The 16925-nt window shown below is 38.9% G+C and overlaps 1 protein-coding gene and 1 pseudogene across 6 annotated transcripts; both read left to right on the forward strand.

The window, feature by feature from the left end:
• The first annotated feature begins 258 nt into the window (after positions 1-258).
• On the forward strand, positions 259-4189 carry LOC104098169 (probable WRKY transcription factor 3; annotated as a pseudogene).
• A 7266-nt stretch (positions 4190-11455) lies between these two features.
• LOC104116182 (probable WRKY transcription factor 3) lies at positions 11456-15913 on the forward strand. 6 transcript variants are annotated; one of them, XR_011414090.1, is made up of 5 exons: positions 11456-11776; positions 13120-13667; positions 13777-13929; positions 14354-14526; positions 15433-15652. XR_011414090.1 is itself a non-coding variant. In XM_070195743.1 (5 exons), exons 2-5 carry the CDS (start codon positions 13213-13215, stop codon positions 15084-15086), a joined length of 936 nt encoding a protein of 311 aa, XP_070051844.1. In that variant the 5' UTR covers positions 11456-11776; positions 13120-13212; the 3' UTR covers positions 15087-15505. The 6 variants fall into 6 exon arrangements, 4 of the variants coding, with proteins under 4 accessions (XP_070051844.1, XP_070051846.1, XP_070051845.1 ...); XM_070195743.1 differs by lacking the exon at positions 14354-14526 and adding an exon at positions 14663-14828 and having other exon boundaries at positions 14925-15505; XM_070195744.1 differs by lacking the exon at positions 14354-14526 and adding an exon at positions 14663-14828 and having other exon boundaries at positions 11473-11770; positions 14925-15505.
• The last annotated feature ends 1012 nt before the right edge of the window (positions 15914-16925 follow it).

The raw sequence follows: 16925 nt of genomic DNA on the forward strand, positions 1-16925 counted from the left end.
TACGTACAATAGAGCCTTGTGGTCCGATACTTTCCCGAATCTCGTGCATAGCGAAAGCTTAGTGCACTGGACTACGCTTTTTTAATCCTTTAACCATATCTTAGATTCAAGAGCCGAGTTGCCTTTAAAATAAATATCTTTTTAAATAGTGGGTGTTTTTACCTAAGGAAAAATAATGTATATATTGTTATAAATATATTTTTAAGTAAATTAAGATATTAGTGAGGAATAATAAGCAGCCAATTTAGGATTGGTACAAGATACGAAATGCAAAGAAGGCAGAAGCACAGCGGGAAAAGAAAGGTACAATAAGCAGGTCCCAGCAGTAATTACGCCATTGACGAATGACGACTGCAGTCCCCCTTCATATGCGCTACGATTAGCCAATATATAAACGTCACAGCCAAAAGCTAAAAGGGATAACAGAAAAAGCAACTCCAAATTATAAGAGCAGAGCTAATTGTTTTTTGTGAAGACTAAAAATGGGGGAAACAGGGGGAGCTTCAGCGATGTCGTTTCCGGCGTTAACAATCCCACCTCGGCCGTCGTTCGAATCCTTTTTTAGTAACATGCCTTCTTTCAGCCCAGGCCCAATGTCCCTAGTTTCCAGTTTCTTCTCCGATCAGAGCCCTGATTCATCTGATTATCCTTCTTTCTCCCAACTTCTTGCCGGAGCTATGGCTTCTCCACTTGCAAAGCCGGCCTTTTTGCCGGATAATTCTGGAGAAGGAAGTCAAAAGAACTCAGGGTATAAGCAGAATCGGCCCATGGACCTTGTGTTGGCCCAATCTCCTTTGTTCATGATTCCACCTGGTTTGAGTCCTTCTGGATTGCTTAATTCACCTGGGTTTCTTCCTCCACTTCAGGTAATTATCCACTCAATTGTACATTTTCACTTGCAAAAATAGCCAAAGATTTCGCCTTTTTCTGTTTTAATTTAGTGGTGTTGATACTTCTGTAATTCAACTAATGCTATGCCAAGTCTTTTGTAATATTATACTTTTGTTACAGTCTACAGCTGGTAAACTGCTTCCAGAGTGCGAAAAAAAAAGTTTTTTTTTGCTGGATTAATCTTATTAGTAATTCAAATCTCACTGCCACCCATATATGAAAAAATAGATTTTAGATTCCTAGCAAAATTTTCTTCATTGTTCTGCCTAAATTTTGAAACATCCCACTTTTGGGCGTTTCCACTATTAGAAGGGACTTTTGCTACATAAGTAAGCTAGAGTCTGTGAATTATGATGCATCCAATGGTATTTCAATTTGTTTGCAGAGTCCTTTTGGAATGTCACATCAACAGGCTCTAGCACATGTTACAGCACAGGCTGCATTTTCTAATTCTTACATGCAAATGCAAGCCGAAGATCAATGTTCGTCTCAGGTGGCTTCAGCAGAAGCATTAGGACATGAGTTGACAACTGAGCTAAAGGAAGCTTCTTTGCAGCTAAAGGAACCTTCACAAACTAGAATGGACAGCGAACCGTCGGACAAGCAGGGTAAGAAATTTGAACTGCAAGAGTTTTCTCAATCTGAGAACAAGCCGTCTTTTGTTGCTATCGAAAAACCAGCTTGTGATGGTTACAACTGGAGAAAATATGGCGAGAAGAAAGTAAAGGCTAGTGAATGCCCTCGGAGCTACTATAAGTGCACACATCTCAAATGTCCAGTGAAGAAGAAAGTCGAGCGATCTGTTGATGGTCACATAACTGAGATCACATATAATGGCCGGCACAACCATGAACTTCCTCAACCAAACAAACAAAGGAAAGATGGTTCCGCTTTGGTTGGTACAGACTGCTCCGAAGTTCGACCTGAGCATGATTCACCAGTTATGAATAGCTCAGATGGGTCTTCCCATACACGTTCTGACCGGGTTTCAAACCAAATGGTATCTGAACTTCTTGTGAAAAGCGAATATGATGAAACCAAAAATGTTTTAGTAGCAGTAGATGAGGGGCATGATGGACCAAATGCAAAGAGAACGTGAGTCCTCCTTTCATGAGTAAAGAATGCCCCATCCTTCTGATCTAAAACAAGAAGAAAAACTGTAGAGCAACAAAAGTATGATCTAATTCAGTTACTGTGATGCAGGAAGACGGCAGTTAAGACACTACCTTCATCACATGGCACAGTTGCTGAATCCAAGATTGTTCTGCAGACAAGAAGTGAAGTTGATTTCTTAGATGACGGGTACAAATGGCGGAAGTATGGGCAGAAGGTGGTAAAGGGGAATCAGCACCCAAGGTACTTACATATCTTCCGCTGCAAGATTCTTCTCAATCTTACGTTAGTCGCTGTTCTGTATATGAATCTTATATTGCATAATGTTTATTATACTGAAGAACTTGTGTGTGCTTGCTAATTTCCAGGAAATGACGCTAGCTTATCTCCTTGTCCTATTGAAATATGCCAAAACCCATAGTTTAGAAACTTTGTCTATCAGGATTTTACAAACTACTATAGTTCTGAAATGGATACAGTGTGAAGTCTGATAGAAGAGGAAACTTTATACTGCGCTTATCAATCAATCAGGCCATGTTTTCTGGCGCTGAATTATAGTAATTTTGTTGATGAGCATGACTAATGACGACCACTCTGGAACTGCAAATGCAAGTTGTAGGACCAACTTTTTTCAAATAATATAATAAGGAAGACTGTAAAATATAGTTATTTGAAGTTATGGGTCATCAATTTTTTTTCTTAATTCATGGATTTCATTCTTGTTAATATGATGTGCTATTTTTAGTGACGTGTGGGCAAAGACAGCCATAGTCTTTTAAAGGTTTTATTTGCTACCTGATCACCAAACTAGATCTCTTGGTTTCAGATCACCAAACTAGATCTCATGTTTATGATAGGGGATAATAAATCACAAAAGACGCGGGGGGGGGGGGGGTTTCCTTTCTAAGCTACTCGTTTGCTTTTGCCTGTGTCGCCTTTCTTTTCTTTTCTTTTACGAGTCCAAGTAGCTATGACAAACTTTCATCCTGATAAATCTGTTCAGAATCAAGAGAGACAAAATGTAAGTCTGGTTCAGCTGGAAAATAAATAGAAAAGTGGATCTTGGTTGTAAAATGAACATCTAGTTTGCCGGCTCATAATCCTTTGTTAGTTTTGAACAATGAAGAATTTGATGGTAATAATTCAATAATGGCTTTCGTGATTATTAATTTGGCCTGTCAGACTTTGTTTTTGAAACCTCTTGGACAATGCAAGATATTGGAATCTGATAGGGCAGTGGAAAAATTACAATGTATGTATTTTTATGTGAAAGCACGTGGCAGAGTTGAGAAAGTTTTTTATATGCATCTGATAAAATAGACAAGTGTTATAACATCCTTTCGCGATTAGAATTAACTGCTACAATCAGTTTGCAATATCTAGTTTGAGCACTTGGTAGTTCTTTGTTTTTCAGAATATGATTTCACATGTTACTGTTGAACATTTTTAAAACATGTGTTAAAATATGTGCTGGAACTGGTCATTTATTTGATTACGGTTCTTTTCTTAAGTTGAACGTATCATCCCCTTATGCATCCAAACTTGATATACAGGAGTTATTATCGGTGCACATATCCTGGATGCAATGTCCGCAAACAAGTCGAGAGGGCTTCAAGTGATCCAAAAACTGTCATAACAACCTATGAAGGCAAGCATAATCATGACATTCCCACTGTTAGGAATAGAAACAGCCAAAGATAGTACTCAGCGTTCCAAAGTAAAAGATGGTGACTTCGAGGCCTTTATTTCACAAAGATATTGATTTTGGACACAACAATGAAATAACCGTGTGTGAAAGGATTGCAGCATAAGTTGCATTACCAAAAAAGGGTGAAAGGATACTGAGATTGCAGCATAAGTAGCATTACCAAAGGTAAAAGAGTGAAAGGATACAGGATTGAGCTGCTAACTTTTGTACCAAATAGTCGGTCTTTTCTTTCGAAAACCTCATGCTTGGTACCCATGAATCTGTTGGTAGTTCTCAATAAGTATTTATAAATTCGATACTACTTTCTGAAGATGTCTAATAAAGAAGGTTGTAATAGCTTGTCCTTGCCATTTAAGCTTCTAGACCAGCAGAGTACATAAGCTTATTCAAGCAAAGTTGTCAACTTTTGATACCATATTTTTACCTTGTAAATTATAACTTATATATAGTTTGCATCTCTTAACGATCCTCCTTAAAGCTGAGTCTATTTTAGTTATCACTTTATAGCTTGTTTATTAGGTTTGTTGGCAGTTATGATAATTTTGAACTCTAACTACAAGAAAAAGATTATGGCTTAACCTCTCGGAAGGACGATCAAAATTTCTATTATTATTATTATTATTATTATTTGATAACTAAGAGATCTGACCAAAGAATTACTATTACTATTACTATTATTATTATTATTATTATTATTATTGGTTCTTGATGGTTTGACCAAAGAAGCTGAGAAAGAAAAGAATTATTTATACCTGGTGTTTAGACCAACTCAATGAATCTACAACATTTATCTTTATTTACACTTTTATCACTCAAATGTAGTTAATTAATATGCATTCTTACCACAATAGAGACTAATTTGTCTATTGTACAACTAGGAAGTACAGCGTGATATATCCTCCGTCCTTAAATTGGAAAACTTATTCCTATGTGAGGCCTCAGATCATCTCTACCTCTTCGACAAATTTGCCTTGATAGGGCACCAATAAGAAAAAAACGAAAGAAGTTGAAATTGGAGGATTTATTCGTTTAGTCTATATATAACGGAGTAATATCCTTGATGTATGCGACATTGCCATTGTATACGGGTAAAATCGGGCTCATGGTACATCCCAATCTCTGACAAAATAAGTCAAGCTCGAGACATGATGACAGGGAACCGAAATCGAGGCAAAAGTCTCATCGAGTCAGAATCGGGGGCAGGAAGCCCGCCCTCGAGAATATCGGGGTCATGGTTCGGAATCGGTCTTAGCCTTGAACGACTTCGAAGAACATTGTCAGGCAACCGAGCATAGCCAACGGAAGGCCGTAATATCCGTGACCGGCCGGATATCACGGCGGAGATCTCGGAACGTATCGGTGAAGAATCGGCAACCAGTTAATTTGAAGGATTTTTTATCTTTTATAAAGTTGTACCTATAGTAAAATTTTCCTACTCCATAAAGGGGGGTCTAATAATTCATTAAGTACACTATAACACGCATTCTAAAGCAATATATTATTATTTTCTCTATTATTAGCTCTTTCTCTTATTCATCAGTGTTGGCCATAGCGAGCCCGCATCGAGGGCGAATATTTTACTTAAGGCTGAAACTATCCAACTTGTGTGGTTTGAATCCATCTTATCTTTGTTTGTTCAATTTGACTTAATTTATCACTTTGTATCAAATTAATCCGCGTATCCTTAAAACCACTTACAAATTTAATTGCTATCCGATTTTGAGGGTAAACAATTATATAGCTCATTAACTAAATTCATACATTGGTGTGATGGTGCATTTTATAAATCTCTTCCAATATTGTTATATAGCTCGTGAGGTATGAATTTAGTTAATCATCGAGAAATAATTGCTTGGAAGAGTGTTAGATCGAGTGGATGAGCCTTGTAAGTTGTAACATCGTGGTATATCCCATTATTTTTAAAGAGTTTAAGTTTTACGAGAAATGCATAAATGTATTACACAATAAGGTTAAATTAAGTGGGCGTTTGGACATAAGAATTGTAAAAAAAATTTTAAAAAGTAATTTTTTTCAAGTGAAAATAGTATTTAAAAATCAGTGGTGTGTGGACACGAATAAAATTTTGGATTGTTTTTGAATTCTTGTGAGTGATATGAGTAAAATTTTTGAAAAATAATTTTTTAGAGGTTTTCAAATAATCAAAAAAATTCAAAATCCATCTTCAAATGAAAATTATTAATTTCTGTTCCCTTAAGACATCGAGCCCAAAGGCCACCTCTATCCGGGTCTAAGGAATCACTCTCACTGGGGACTGTCGTCCAATGACAAACCTGGACAGCTCGGGCTACGAAGCCCGGGGGAACAAAACCTATTAGGCAGTGCCCGAACTTCAAAGGTTATGACCATCTTTATTCGGGGACTATTGTCCCGGGCAAGCCCGGATGGCTCAGGGTAATAAGCCCATTGGGAAACACCCGAACTTAAAAGGCTACGGTCATCTTAGAACGACTCGGAGACGTCCAAGATCCGTAATCAAAACACAAGGCCTTCAAAATTTCTAAACCGGTTCGAAGGCTGCCCTCGGTAAAATTATAAAAAATTCTAAGTAAACATTTCGGGGAAAGATTCCGGTCATACCAAGCCTCCCACGAGTCTTAAGCAAAATAATATCGAAAATGAACAATGTTCGAACCTCCGAATAAGACCTAATTATTACGTGCTAAGGCATACAAAATCTTTGCAATCATATAGAAAAAAGCAAAACGAAACAAGCTTGAAAATTATCTAAGGGAAAAATCCTTATATATATATATATATATATATATATATATATATATATATATATATAATTTTTTACAAAGGTCAAACGGCATCAACAAAATGCAAAAGTACAAAAGCCAAAAATTACAAGGCACCTAAGAAGCCTGATCCTCACCAGAGCTCGTCTCATCACCAAGACCATCACGGTCTTCTCCGCCCCCGGATCCGCCGGAAACCTCAAAGGCTTCTTCGTCCTCGGGATATGCCAACTTTTTGGCCTCGGCTTCAAGCCCCTTAACATTTTTGATCTCGCCCGATAAATCAAAACCTCGAGCGTGAACCTCCTCGAGGGCCTCTCTTCGGGACTGTCACTTCACATATTCAACAATGTCTTTCAGGCGGTCTTGGGCTGCCTCAGCATCAACTTTGTACTGGGCCACCATCTCATTGGCATCGGCCTTGGCTATTTCATCCACTGACTTGGCTGCTTTAAGCTCCTTGGCCAGGGTCTCTCGATCGGCAACAACCGAGCTCAGTTGAGACCAGAGCTCCTTAATATTTTGGGATCCGGCCTCAGCTTTCTCCCTCATCGCTCGAAGTTGAGCCTCCGTCGAGGCCAATTGTGCCCGGGCAGTCTCCTTTTCCAAGGCGAGGCAATCCATCTTGCCCTTCCACTCTTCGGCCTCGACCTTGATTACATCCATCTCGGCCCGCAGTTGGTCTATCCGATCAATCTTCTGTTGGACCTGCGGGTTCTGACCATTAGTCACCATGTCTAGCTCATCATCACTAACTTCAAAGATTTTTACCTGTTCCACCAGGTCGGCGTGTACTTTCTGAGCCGCGTCCAACTCGGCTCGAAGGCTCTTAGCCTCTCCTTCACGTTGCTCATTGAGAAGTTTGTACATGTCTCTCTTCTCACCAAGCTCTTGGACTTCGGCCTCGAGTTGGCTCAGCTCATCCCGATACTTTAGGAAGGTTTCATGGTGAAGCACCGAGCCCTGCAAATATGAGAAGAAATATTAGAATAATCAAGAACTAAATCTGAAAAATGAAAAAGTTTGGCAACACCGTACCCGGTTCATCGCCTGTTGTGCCTCGTTGAACAGGCATGGCGCATCCACCTCATTTATTATTTCCTGGTCTTCGTCGGTTACTAGGCACCGAAGGTAACTAGCTACCCTAACAGGGGAAAAAAGAACCCGGACATCCTCCGGAATGGTGATGATAATTGACCACTTCCGACCAGGATCCGCACTCGGGGCAGGGAACCGGTTGACCAGTCTCGGGCTCGAGTTAGGCCCACCTGACTCCGAGGCTGAACTTTTCTTCGGTACCTCTAAGTCACCTAACCTGGTGGCATCTTTCATGGCGGTGGAATCCATGCCGTAAAAAAAGTAGCGGAGGGGATCAATTGCTCCGCGGACCCCCTCATTGGGTCGTTCTTTCACCGTTTGGGCCTCGTTGTAAATAGACTCGGTAGACGAGGGTGACTCGGTGATGTCTATCACACCAAGTGCCTCCCCGCATCCCGGGAAGCCTCAGCGACGGCCTCCTCCTTGGCCTCCCTAGCCTGAGGAAGATTGGCCTCGTGGGTCTGTGGTTCAACGGCCACCTGCTCTTCGCGGGGCGACGGCTCGTAGGCCATAAAAACAAAAGGCTCTTCCCCATCGGACTCGTCCCTAAGCCGATAGAGCAAGTCCGAAGCTGGTGCTCAGGAGCTGGTGTTTTCCTTTGGCTTGCGCATCAAGTCTTCTCCTTGTTTTTTTTTCTCTGAGCTCGGGGAACTTGGAGCCCTCATCCTTTTCCGCTATCCGGCTTGCCCCGGAGCAAGAGACTCAACAGGCAAGTCCTCGTCCCCGACCGGAGGCCTAAGCTCGACATTCTTAGGCAAACCTGCAAAATAAAGTAAAGGAGATAAGGACGCGATGTTAGAAGAAAAAGTTCAATACGACTTGTTTGGGAAATGAACTTTACCATGGGAACGGGCCTCCCAACGGCCTTTTGAAAGTTTGTTCCATGAGCGCTCGGAATAGGGCATCTGTGACACAATGTCGTCGACCCACTCCTTGAGTTGAGGGATAGCATTCGGAACCCGAGCAAGGGCTACAACATAACAAGCACCGATAAGAAAAAGGAAGATAAGGCATAAAATCGATACTTAAAGGGAATGCTTACGTGATGCATTACACTTTTCGGGGAACGACCTCCACTCGGCAGGTACCAGGTCGATGGTCCTCACTCGAACAAAACGTCCTTGCTAACCCTGATCCTGGTCTTCGCCGATGCTCGAGAACGAGGCTTTGCTGGCCCGGCGTACTAGCTTTATCATTCCCCCCCCCCCCACCCCCACCCCGAAAGATTCGGGGACTATACAAGCAGAGTAGATGATCGATGGTAAACGAGCATCCATAAATTTTGTTCATAAAGAATCGGAGGAGGATCACGATCCTCTACAGTGATGGATGGATCTGTCCAAGGCATACATTATACCTCCTGCAAAAGTCTAAGATGACCAGGTCTATCGGGCCCAATGTAAAGGGATAAATGTAAACACTTAGATATCCCTCGATATGGGTGGTAATGACCTATTCGGGGTCGGGGACCACTATGTCTTTGTCGGCCCAATTGCAATCTTTTCGGACCGTGGGGAGGACATCTTCGGTAATTGAGCAGATGTATCTCGAGGCCTCTTCACGCCGACCCTGTATAGAAGAAGGCTTCTCAACCTTGAAGTCGTCGGTGACCGAATAACCACCGGGAATGAACATCTTCAAGGGGGGCTTTTCCGCCGGCTCATCAATAACTGTATCGGGGACGATCTCCTCGATCTTAGTGGTCAGTCTCGAAGAGGAAGGAGCATCCTTCTGAGGAGCAAATTTTGAGGTTTTTGCCATTGTTATGGAAGAAAAAGCTTGGAAAAGATGGAGAAAGATTGAAAGTTGAAAGATCAAACTTGTTGGATTGAGTAGGAGATGAGTAAAAGTTTTTGCAAAGTACTGAAGAATCTTGAGTAACGGAGGTAAAAACACTAGAAAGTATTGAAATCCTGAAGGTACGAAGGTAGAAGATTTGGTGTAAAGTGAAAAATGGACGGAGGAGGAGGTATTTATAGGAGTTCAGCGACGTTTTTCGTCCAGGAACGATCGACCGACCGGCGGCTGACATGCATTTAATTCCATTATGACATGACTGACGAGATGTTTCGAGTGTTTTGTCGTTTCTGCCGCGATGTGTCAAAGTAAGAATCGGGAGCTCATGTAGTTTCTCGTCATTTACTCACCGAAAAACGAGGGGACTATCTGTATACGGGTAAAACCGGGCTCATGATATATCCCGGTCTCCAATAAAATAGCCAAGCTCGAGACATGCTGACAGGGGACCGAAATCGAGGCAAAAGTCTCATCGAGTCAGAATCCGGGGGCATGACGCCCGCCCTCGAGAATATCGGGGTCATGGTTTGGAATCGGTTTTAGCCTTGAACGACTTCGAAGAACATTGTCAGGCAACCGAGCACAACCAACGAAGGTCATAATATCCGTGACCAGTCGGATATCACGGCGGAGATCTCGGCACGTATCGGTGAAGAACCGACAATTAGTTAATTAGAGGATTTTTTACCTTTTATAGAGTTGTACCTAGAGTAGAATTCCCCTACTATATAAAGTGGGTATGATAATTCATTAAGTAACTGTAACACGCATTCTAAAGCAATATATTATTATTTTCTCTATTATTAGCTCCTTCTCTTGTTCATCAGTGCTGGCCATAGCGAGCCGGGATCGAGGGCGAATATTTTACTAAGGCTGAAACTATTCACTAAGGCTGAAACTATCCTCCTTGTGTGGTTTGAATCCATCTTATCTTTGTTTGTTCAATTTGACTTAATATATCGCTTTGTATCAAATTAATTCGCGTATCCTTAAAACCACTTACAAATTTAATTGTTATCCGATTTTGAGGGTAAACAATTATATAGCTCATTAACTAAATTCATACATTGGTGTGATGGTGCATTTTATAAATCTCTTCCAATATTGTTATATAGCTCGTGAGGTATGAATTTAGTTAATCATCGAGAAATAATTGCTTGGAAGAGTGTTAGATCGAGTGGATGAGCCTTGTAAGTTGTAACATCGTGGTATATCCCATTATTTTTAAAGAGTTTAAGTTTTACGAGAAATGCATAAATGTATTACACAATAAGGTTAAATTAAGTGGGCGTTTGGACATAAGAATTGTAAATTTTTTTTAAAAAAGTGATTTTTTTTCAAGTGAAAATAGTATTTGAAAATCAGTGGTGTGTGGACACAAATAAAATTTTGGGTTGTTTTTGAATTCTTGTGATTGATATGAGTGAAATTTTTGAAAAATAATTTTTTAGAGTTTTTCAAATATTCAAAAAATTTCAAAATTCATCTTCAAATGAAAATTGAAAATTTTAAGTGAAATTTTTTCGAGAAAAAATGAAAAAAATTTCATGGTCAAACGGGCTCTTATTAGAATAACAACATATAAGGACTCTGTAAAAATAGCATATGCTAGCCAGTTTTCGGACTGATAATTCAAAAATAGGCAGCGTTTGCAAAGTCATTGAAAAATAGCCACTATTTTGGTGCAACACGGACCGGTCCAGCATAATATACTGGAGATTGGTGCACCTGTGTATGAACTTCCAGCATATTATGCTGGAACTTCAACACGCGAAAAGTTTCAGCATAATATATTGGAGATTAAAGCACCTATGTATGAACTTCCATCATATTATACTGGACCGATATATTATACTGAAACTGGAGTATGTTATGCTGGAATATTTTTCGGATTTTGAACAGTATTTTCGTCCAAATTCATCTTTACATAAAAAATGACTAAATTTCAATTATATTTGAAACTGTAACTATTTTTTAATTATTACTTGTAAATCTGACTATTTTTGAATTTCTCCCTGTAACTCTTTATTGCAAATTTAATATTGTAATCTAGAAACTAGTATAGAATAATAATTTACTTATATTCCGTCTTTCCCTCCAAGTCAGAACAATTATTGGTATCATATTACAAGAATAATTAACTGGAAAATCTGAAGATGGAGATGAGTGGTTGAGCAGTTAGCTTGTTTTCAACAAGTTAATAGTATAGTCAAACATTTGTTTCCCCCCTTTTGCTTTTAACCATATCCAGAAACCCTTACCTAGTTCCTAACGCACTCTTATCTCAGTCATACTCAACTACGGAAAGCAGCCGGCGTCCAGCGACCGGAGTCCGGCGAGATCCAACCTCCGTCACCCCTCGGCAGCGGCACTTTGTAGACCTATCTCTATAACTCCGTTAACTGTAAAGGTCTTCTTCACCTCTTTCTATTGACTAATATAGATTCGATTTATTTCAAGCATACTTTGACTTTGATTCGTTTATGATTTCTGTTTTTCACAAATTAGTAGGACCTAGGATTCCTATTTATGTGAGCTCAATTATAAATACTACCACTAATAATGATAATTAAGTATTTATTTGTATAATTGTATTAAACAAACATGGAAGCATCTCTCTTTGGACTGCCATTGTCAATTTTATGGGATTAATTTAATTAATAATCATATTCTCTTAGTACTAAATCCTATAGCATTATTACTACAATTTAGAATTCAATGTCTTATTTACTTGTGAAGTTTACTCTAACAGTCTGACTTTATTTGTTGCTACTGCTACGGTAGAAAGAGCATTCTCATTAAGGGAGCACATAAAAAATGAACTGCGAAATAGTATTAGTGATGCATTTTTAAATGATTGTTTATTTTGATACATCGAGATGGAAGTAATTGCAAATCCAAGCAATCATACTGTTTTTTACCATTTTTAGAAAATGAAAGCCTGTCGAGCTCAAGTATGAATAGATGATGTACTTTTGTTATATTTGTACTAAACTAATGATATTCAATAGTTTGAATTTTGTACCTTTCTCATAAGTTATCATAATCTTTAAGTTTTAAAAGAGTTGCACTCCAAACTATTTAGCTTGTAATTGGCAGATGTAGATCTAGGATGTTAACTTGATAGGTTCAACATTTAAGGTTGTTCGCATTCAACTCATTTAAAATTATGACTTTAGATATAATATTTGTTTAAATTTTGGTGGGTTTTCACATAAATATCCATACTCTGCGTCGACGGCAAAACACTGAATGCGCCCCTGGTAATTGGCATGTCTAAAATAAGTCGACATAGTCTTAGAGTAGACAAAGGTCTTGAGTTCAAATCTCGCCATCACCCATATATCCAAAAAAAATGGGAGAAGATATTTTAGATTCCTAGCAAAATTTTCTTCATTGTTCGACACCTAAATTTTGGGATGTCCCAGTTTTGGGCTTTTCCATTGTTAGAAGAGACTATTCCTACATAAATAGTCTATGAATTACGATGCACCCAATGGTTGGTTATAGAAATAGTTAACTAAAAGTCATCTAATTACATTGGCATCATGTTGTTACTTATGATATTTCAAGGCTTTGCAGTGTCCCTATGGAATGTGACACCAGCAGGCTCTAGCACATGTTACAGCAAAGCCTGCATTTTCTAGTTCTTACATGCACATGCAAGCCGAAGATCAGTGTTCCTCTCAGGTGGCTTCAGCAGAAGCATTAGGACATGAGTTGTCGACTGATCCAAAGGAATCTTCTTTGCAGGTAAAGGGACCTCTGCAAACTAGGTTGGATAACAAACCATCAGACAAGCAAAGTAAGCAGTTTGAACTGCCGGAGGTTTCTCAATCTGAGAACATGACATCCTTTGGTGCTCTCCATAAACCAGCTTGTGATGGTTATAACTGGAGAAAATATGGCCAGAAGATGGGTAAGGCCAGTGAATGCCCTCGGAGCTACTATAAGTGCACACATCTCAAATGTCTAGCGAAGAAGAAGGTTGAGCGATCCGTTGATGGTCACATAACTGAGATCACATATAATGGCTGGCACAACCATGAACTTCCTCAACCAAGCAAAAAAAGAAAGGATGGTTCTGCTTTGAATGGTACAGACTGCTCGGAAGTTCGGCCTGACATTCGCACGCATGATAGGACAGTAGTGAATAGCTCAGATGTGTCTTCCCCTTCTCGTCCTGACCAGGTTTCAACCCAATTGGCATCTCTACTTCTTGTGAAAAGAAAACGTGCTGAAACCAAAAACTATTTGATAGAAGTAGACGAGGGACATGATGAACCAGATGCGAAGAGAAAGTGAGTTCTCCTTTCATGAGCAATTAGTGCCCTATCCTTCTGTTATAAAACAAGAAGAGAAAATGTAGAGCAACAAAAGTAGGTACCTAATTCAGTTACTGTGACGCAGGAAGAAAGCAGTTAAGACACTAGCTTCATCACATGGCACAGTAGCTGGATCCAAGATTGTTCTGCCGACGAGAAGTGAAGTTGATGTTGTAAAGGACGGGTACAATTGGCGAAAATATGGGCAGAAGGTGGTAAAGGGAAATCAGAACCTAAGGTACTTATATATCTTCGACTGCAAGATTTTCTTCAATTTAATGTTAATTGCTGTTCTTTATGGAATTTGTTTTGCGTAATGTTTTATTATACTAAAGAACTTGTGTGTGCTTGCATCATGTATTTTGGTAAATGTCCAGGAAATGATGCTAGTTTATCTCCTTGTCATTTTCTAATATGCCAAAACCCATAGTTTATAATTTGCCTATCAGGATTTTACAAACTATAGTTCTGAAATAGATACAGTATGAAGTCTGACAGAAGATAAAACTTCCACCCTGTAGTTAAGAACATCACTTGCAATCAATCAGGCCATGTTTTCTGGCTCTGATGTATAATATTACTGAATAATGCTTCGAATTTTTACATTGCGTCATGAATATTTACAGCATAACGCTAATAATATGAACACATTGGATCTGCAGGGGCAAGTTGTAGGACAATCCTTTTTCAAATAATACTAAAGGGAAGCTGTAAATATAGTTCTCTTTGAAGTTGTGGATCATCAATTTTTTTTGAATTCATGGATTTGATGCTTGTAAACATTATGTGATGTTTTTAATGACGTCTGGGCTAACACAGTCCTAGTATCCTAAAGGTTAGGTTTGCTTCCTGTTCACCAAACTAGATTTCTTGATTCTTGAGCTCATGTTTATGACATGGATGATAACTGTCCCTTCTAAGCTAATTATTTGCTTTTGCTTGTTTCTCTTTCCTTTTTTCATGTGTCCTAGTTGCTATTACAAACTCTTATCCAGAAAATCTGGTCGGCATCAAGAAATAGAAAATGTAAGTGCGGTTCAGATGGAAATAATAAGAAAGTGGATCCTGGTTGTAAGAAGCCCATCTGATTTGCCCGCTCATGATGCTATTTTAATTTTGAACTTGAAGAATTTGATGGTAATATTTCAATATTGGTTTTTGTGATTATTAACTTGGCTTTTGTTGTTGAAACATATTGGTCAATGAAAGATAATCTGCTATGTCTGGTTACAGGATTATGCCATGCACTATAGGATAGGGCCGTGGAAAAATTACCATAATACTTCCTTTTCCCTGTTCTGGGGAATATGTTTGTTTTATTTTGTATTCTGTGAAAATACCATCACATGTAAATTTAATGGTGTAGAGTCGGGATTTAGCGCTCTTGAATCCTGAGTGTATTATGTGGCTAGAGTCACCAGAGGAAAAATTAACACTGACAAGTTTCTGTACGAAACAGGAAGTACTGGATGTATGAATTTTGTATGCGAAAGCATGTGGCAGAATTTAGAAATCCTTATATATGGATCCGATAGAAACAAACAAGTGTTATAAGATCTTTTGGAGATTAGAATTAGGTGCTACCGTCAGCCGCAATATCTCGTTTAAGCACCTGCTAGTTCTTTGTCCTCTCATCATATGATTTCACTTGTTACTGTTGAACATTTTTAAAACATACGTCTTCTCCTGAACTGTTCGCTTATTTGACGTATCCCCTTATGCTTCCAAACATGATATACAGGGATTATTATCGGTGCACATATCCTAAATGCAAAGTACGCAAACAAGTCTTGAGGGCTTCAACTGATCCAAAAGCAATAACAACCTACAAAGGCGAGCATAATCATGATACTCCCGCTTATAAAACCCAGCAAAGATACTTAGCGTTGAGAAAGTAAGGAATGGTTATTTTGGAGGCCTTCAGTTCACAAATATTTTGGGTTTCGGAAACAACAATGAAATACCCGTGTGTGAAAGGATTGCAGCGTAAGTAGCATTACCAAATTAAAGTAATAAAGGATGTTGTTTGAACTTCTAACTTTAGTAAGAAAAGCTGTCTATTATTATATTGTTAGAGTAAAAAAGGGTAGTATAGTTTGTCCTTGTCATTGAAGCTTCTTGAGGTCAGCTTCAAACTCTAGACCAGCAGAGTACAGGAGCTGATTCAAGCAAAGTTGCCAACTTTTGATACCATTTAAATATGAACTTATATTTGGTTTGCATCTCTTTATTAATAGCTGATTCTATTTTTGCTTTTCAGTTATTCCGCGTAAGGATGAGAATGTCATGGAACCAAGTATATCTACGAGCAAAATTATGGGTCTCTTAAAGTTGTGGGCTTTGCCTCTCAGAAGGGATATAATATGCTTTCTAATTTTATAACCAAGAAATCTGCCTGGTCGTGGTTTGACCAGAGAAGCCACCTGGTGTTTATACACCCCAGTGAATGCAAAACATGTTTTTTCATATACACGTTTGTGACTCAACTCCAGTTAATTATTACATATTCTCACCTTAAAATTATCACTTAACAATGGTGGATTAATTAATATGATTTGTATAACCATCAGGTGCGAGTATGCTTTTACTTTTCTCAGTGCTCTATCGTACAAAAAAGATGTACATATCCTGGGTCCTGAAACGTGGGAAACTTATTCCTATGCGAGGCCTAAGATCATGGTCAACCTCTAAGACAGATTTGCCTTTGATAGATAGCACACATGAGAAAAGAACAAACAAGTTGAAAAAGGAGGGTTTATTCATTCAGTCTATATAACGAAGTAATATCCTTGATATATGCAATATTGTTTGTGTAGCTCATTAGCTAAATTCATACATCCGTGTCATGGCGCGTATTATATTGTAATTCTCCCGAGTAAGGTTTTGACATCCTCCCCTTTAACCCCATGCGGTGCCAAATGAACGAAGATGCTTGGGACTAAACACATTTCCTTTACTTAATAGGACTTAGTAACGATGTTGGCATATGGTTGTTGAATCACCTCATTGCTTGATTTCCTTTGTGGAGTGTATACCAGCCGGGTTATGATGTGTGAATTTAATTAATTACTGGGAAATAATTGCTTGGAAGAGTGTTATATCAGTGTAGATACCTTGTAACATGGTGGTATATCGCTTCATTTTCAAAAAATTAAATAAGTTTTATGTATCGGAAGTGCAAGAATTCTTCTACACAATAAGGTTAAATTAACCTATAGCAACATTATGTAACTT

This window comes from Nicotiana tomentosiformis, chromosome 2 (assembly GCF_000390325.3).
Source record: "Nicotiana tomentosiformis chromosome 2, ASM39032v3, whole genome shotgun sequence".
In the NCBI taxonomy this organism is placed as follows: domain Eukaryota; kingdom Viridiplantae; phylum Streptophyta; class Magnoliopsida; order Solanales; family Solanaceae; genus Nicotiana; species Nicotiana tomentosiformis.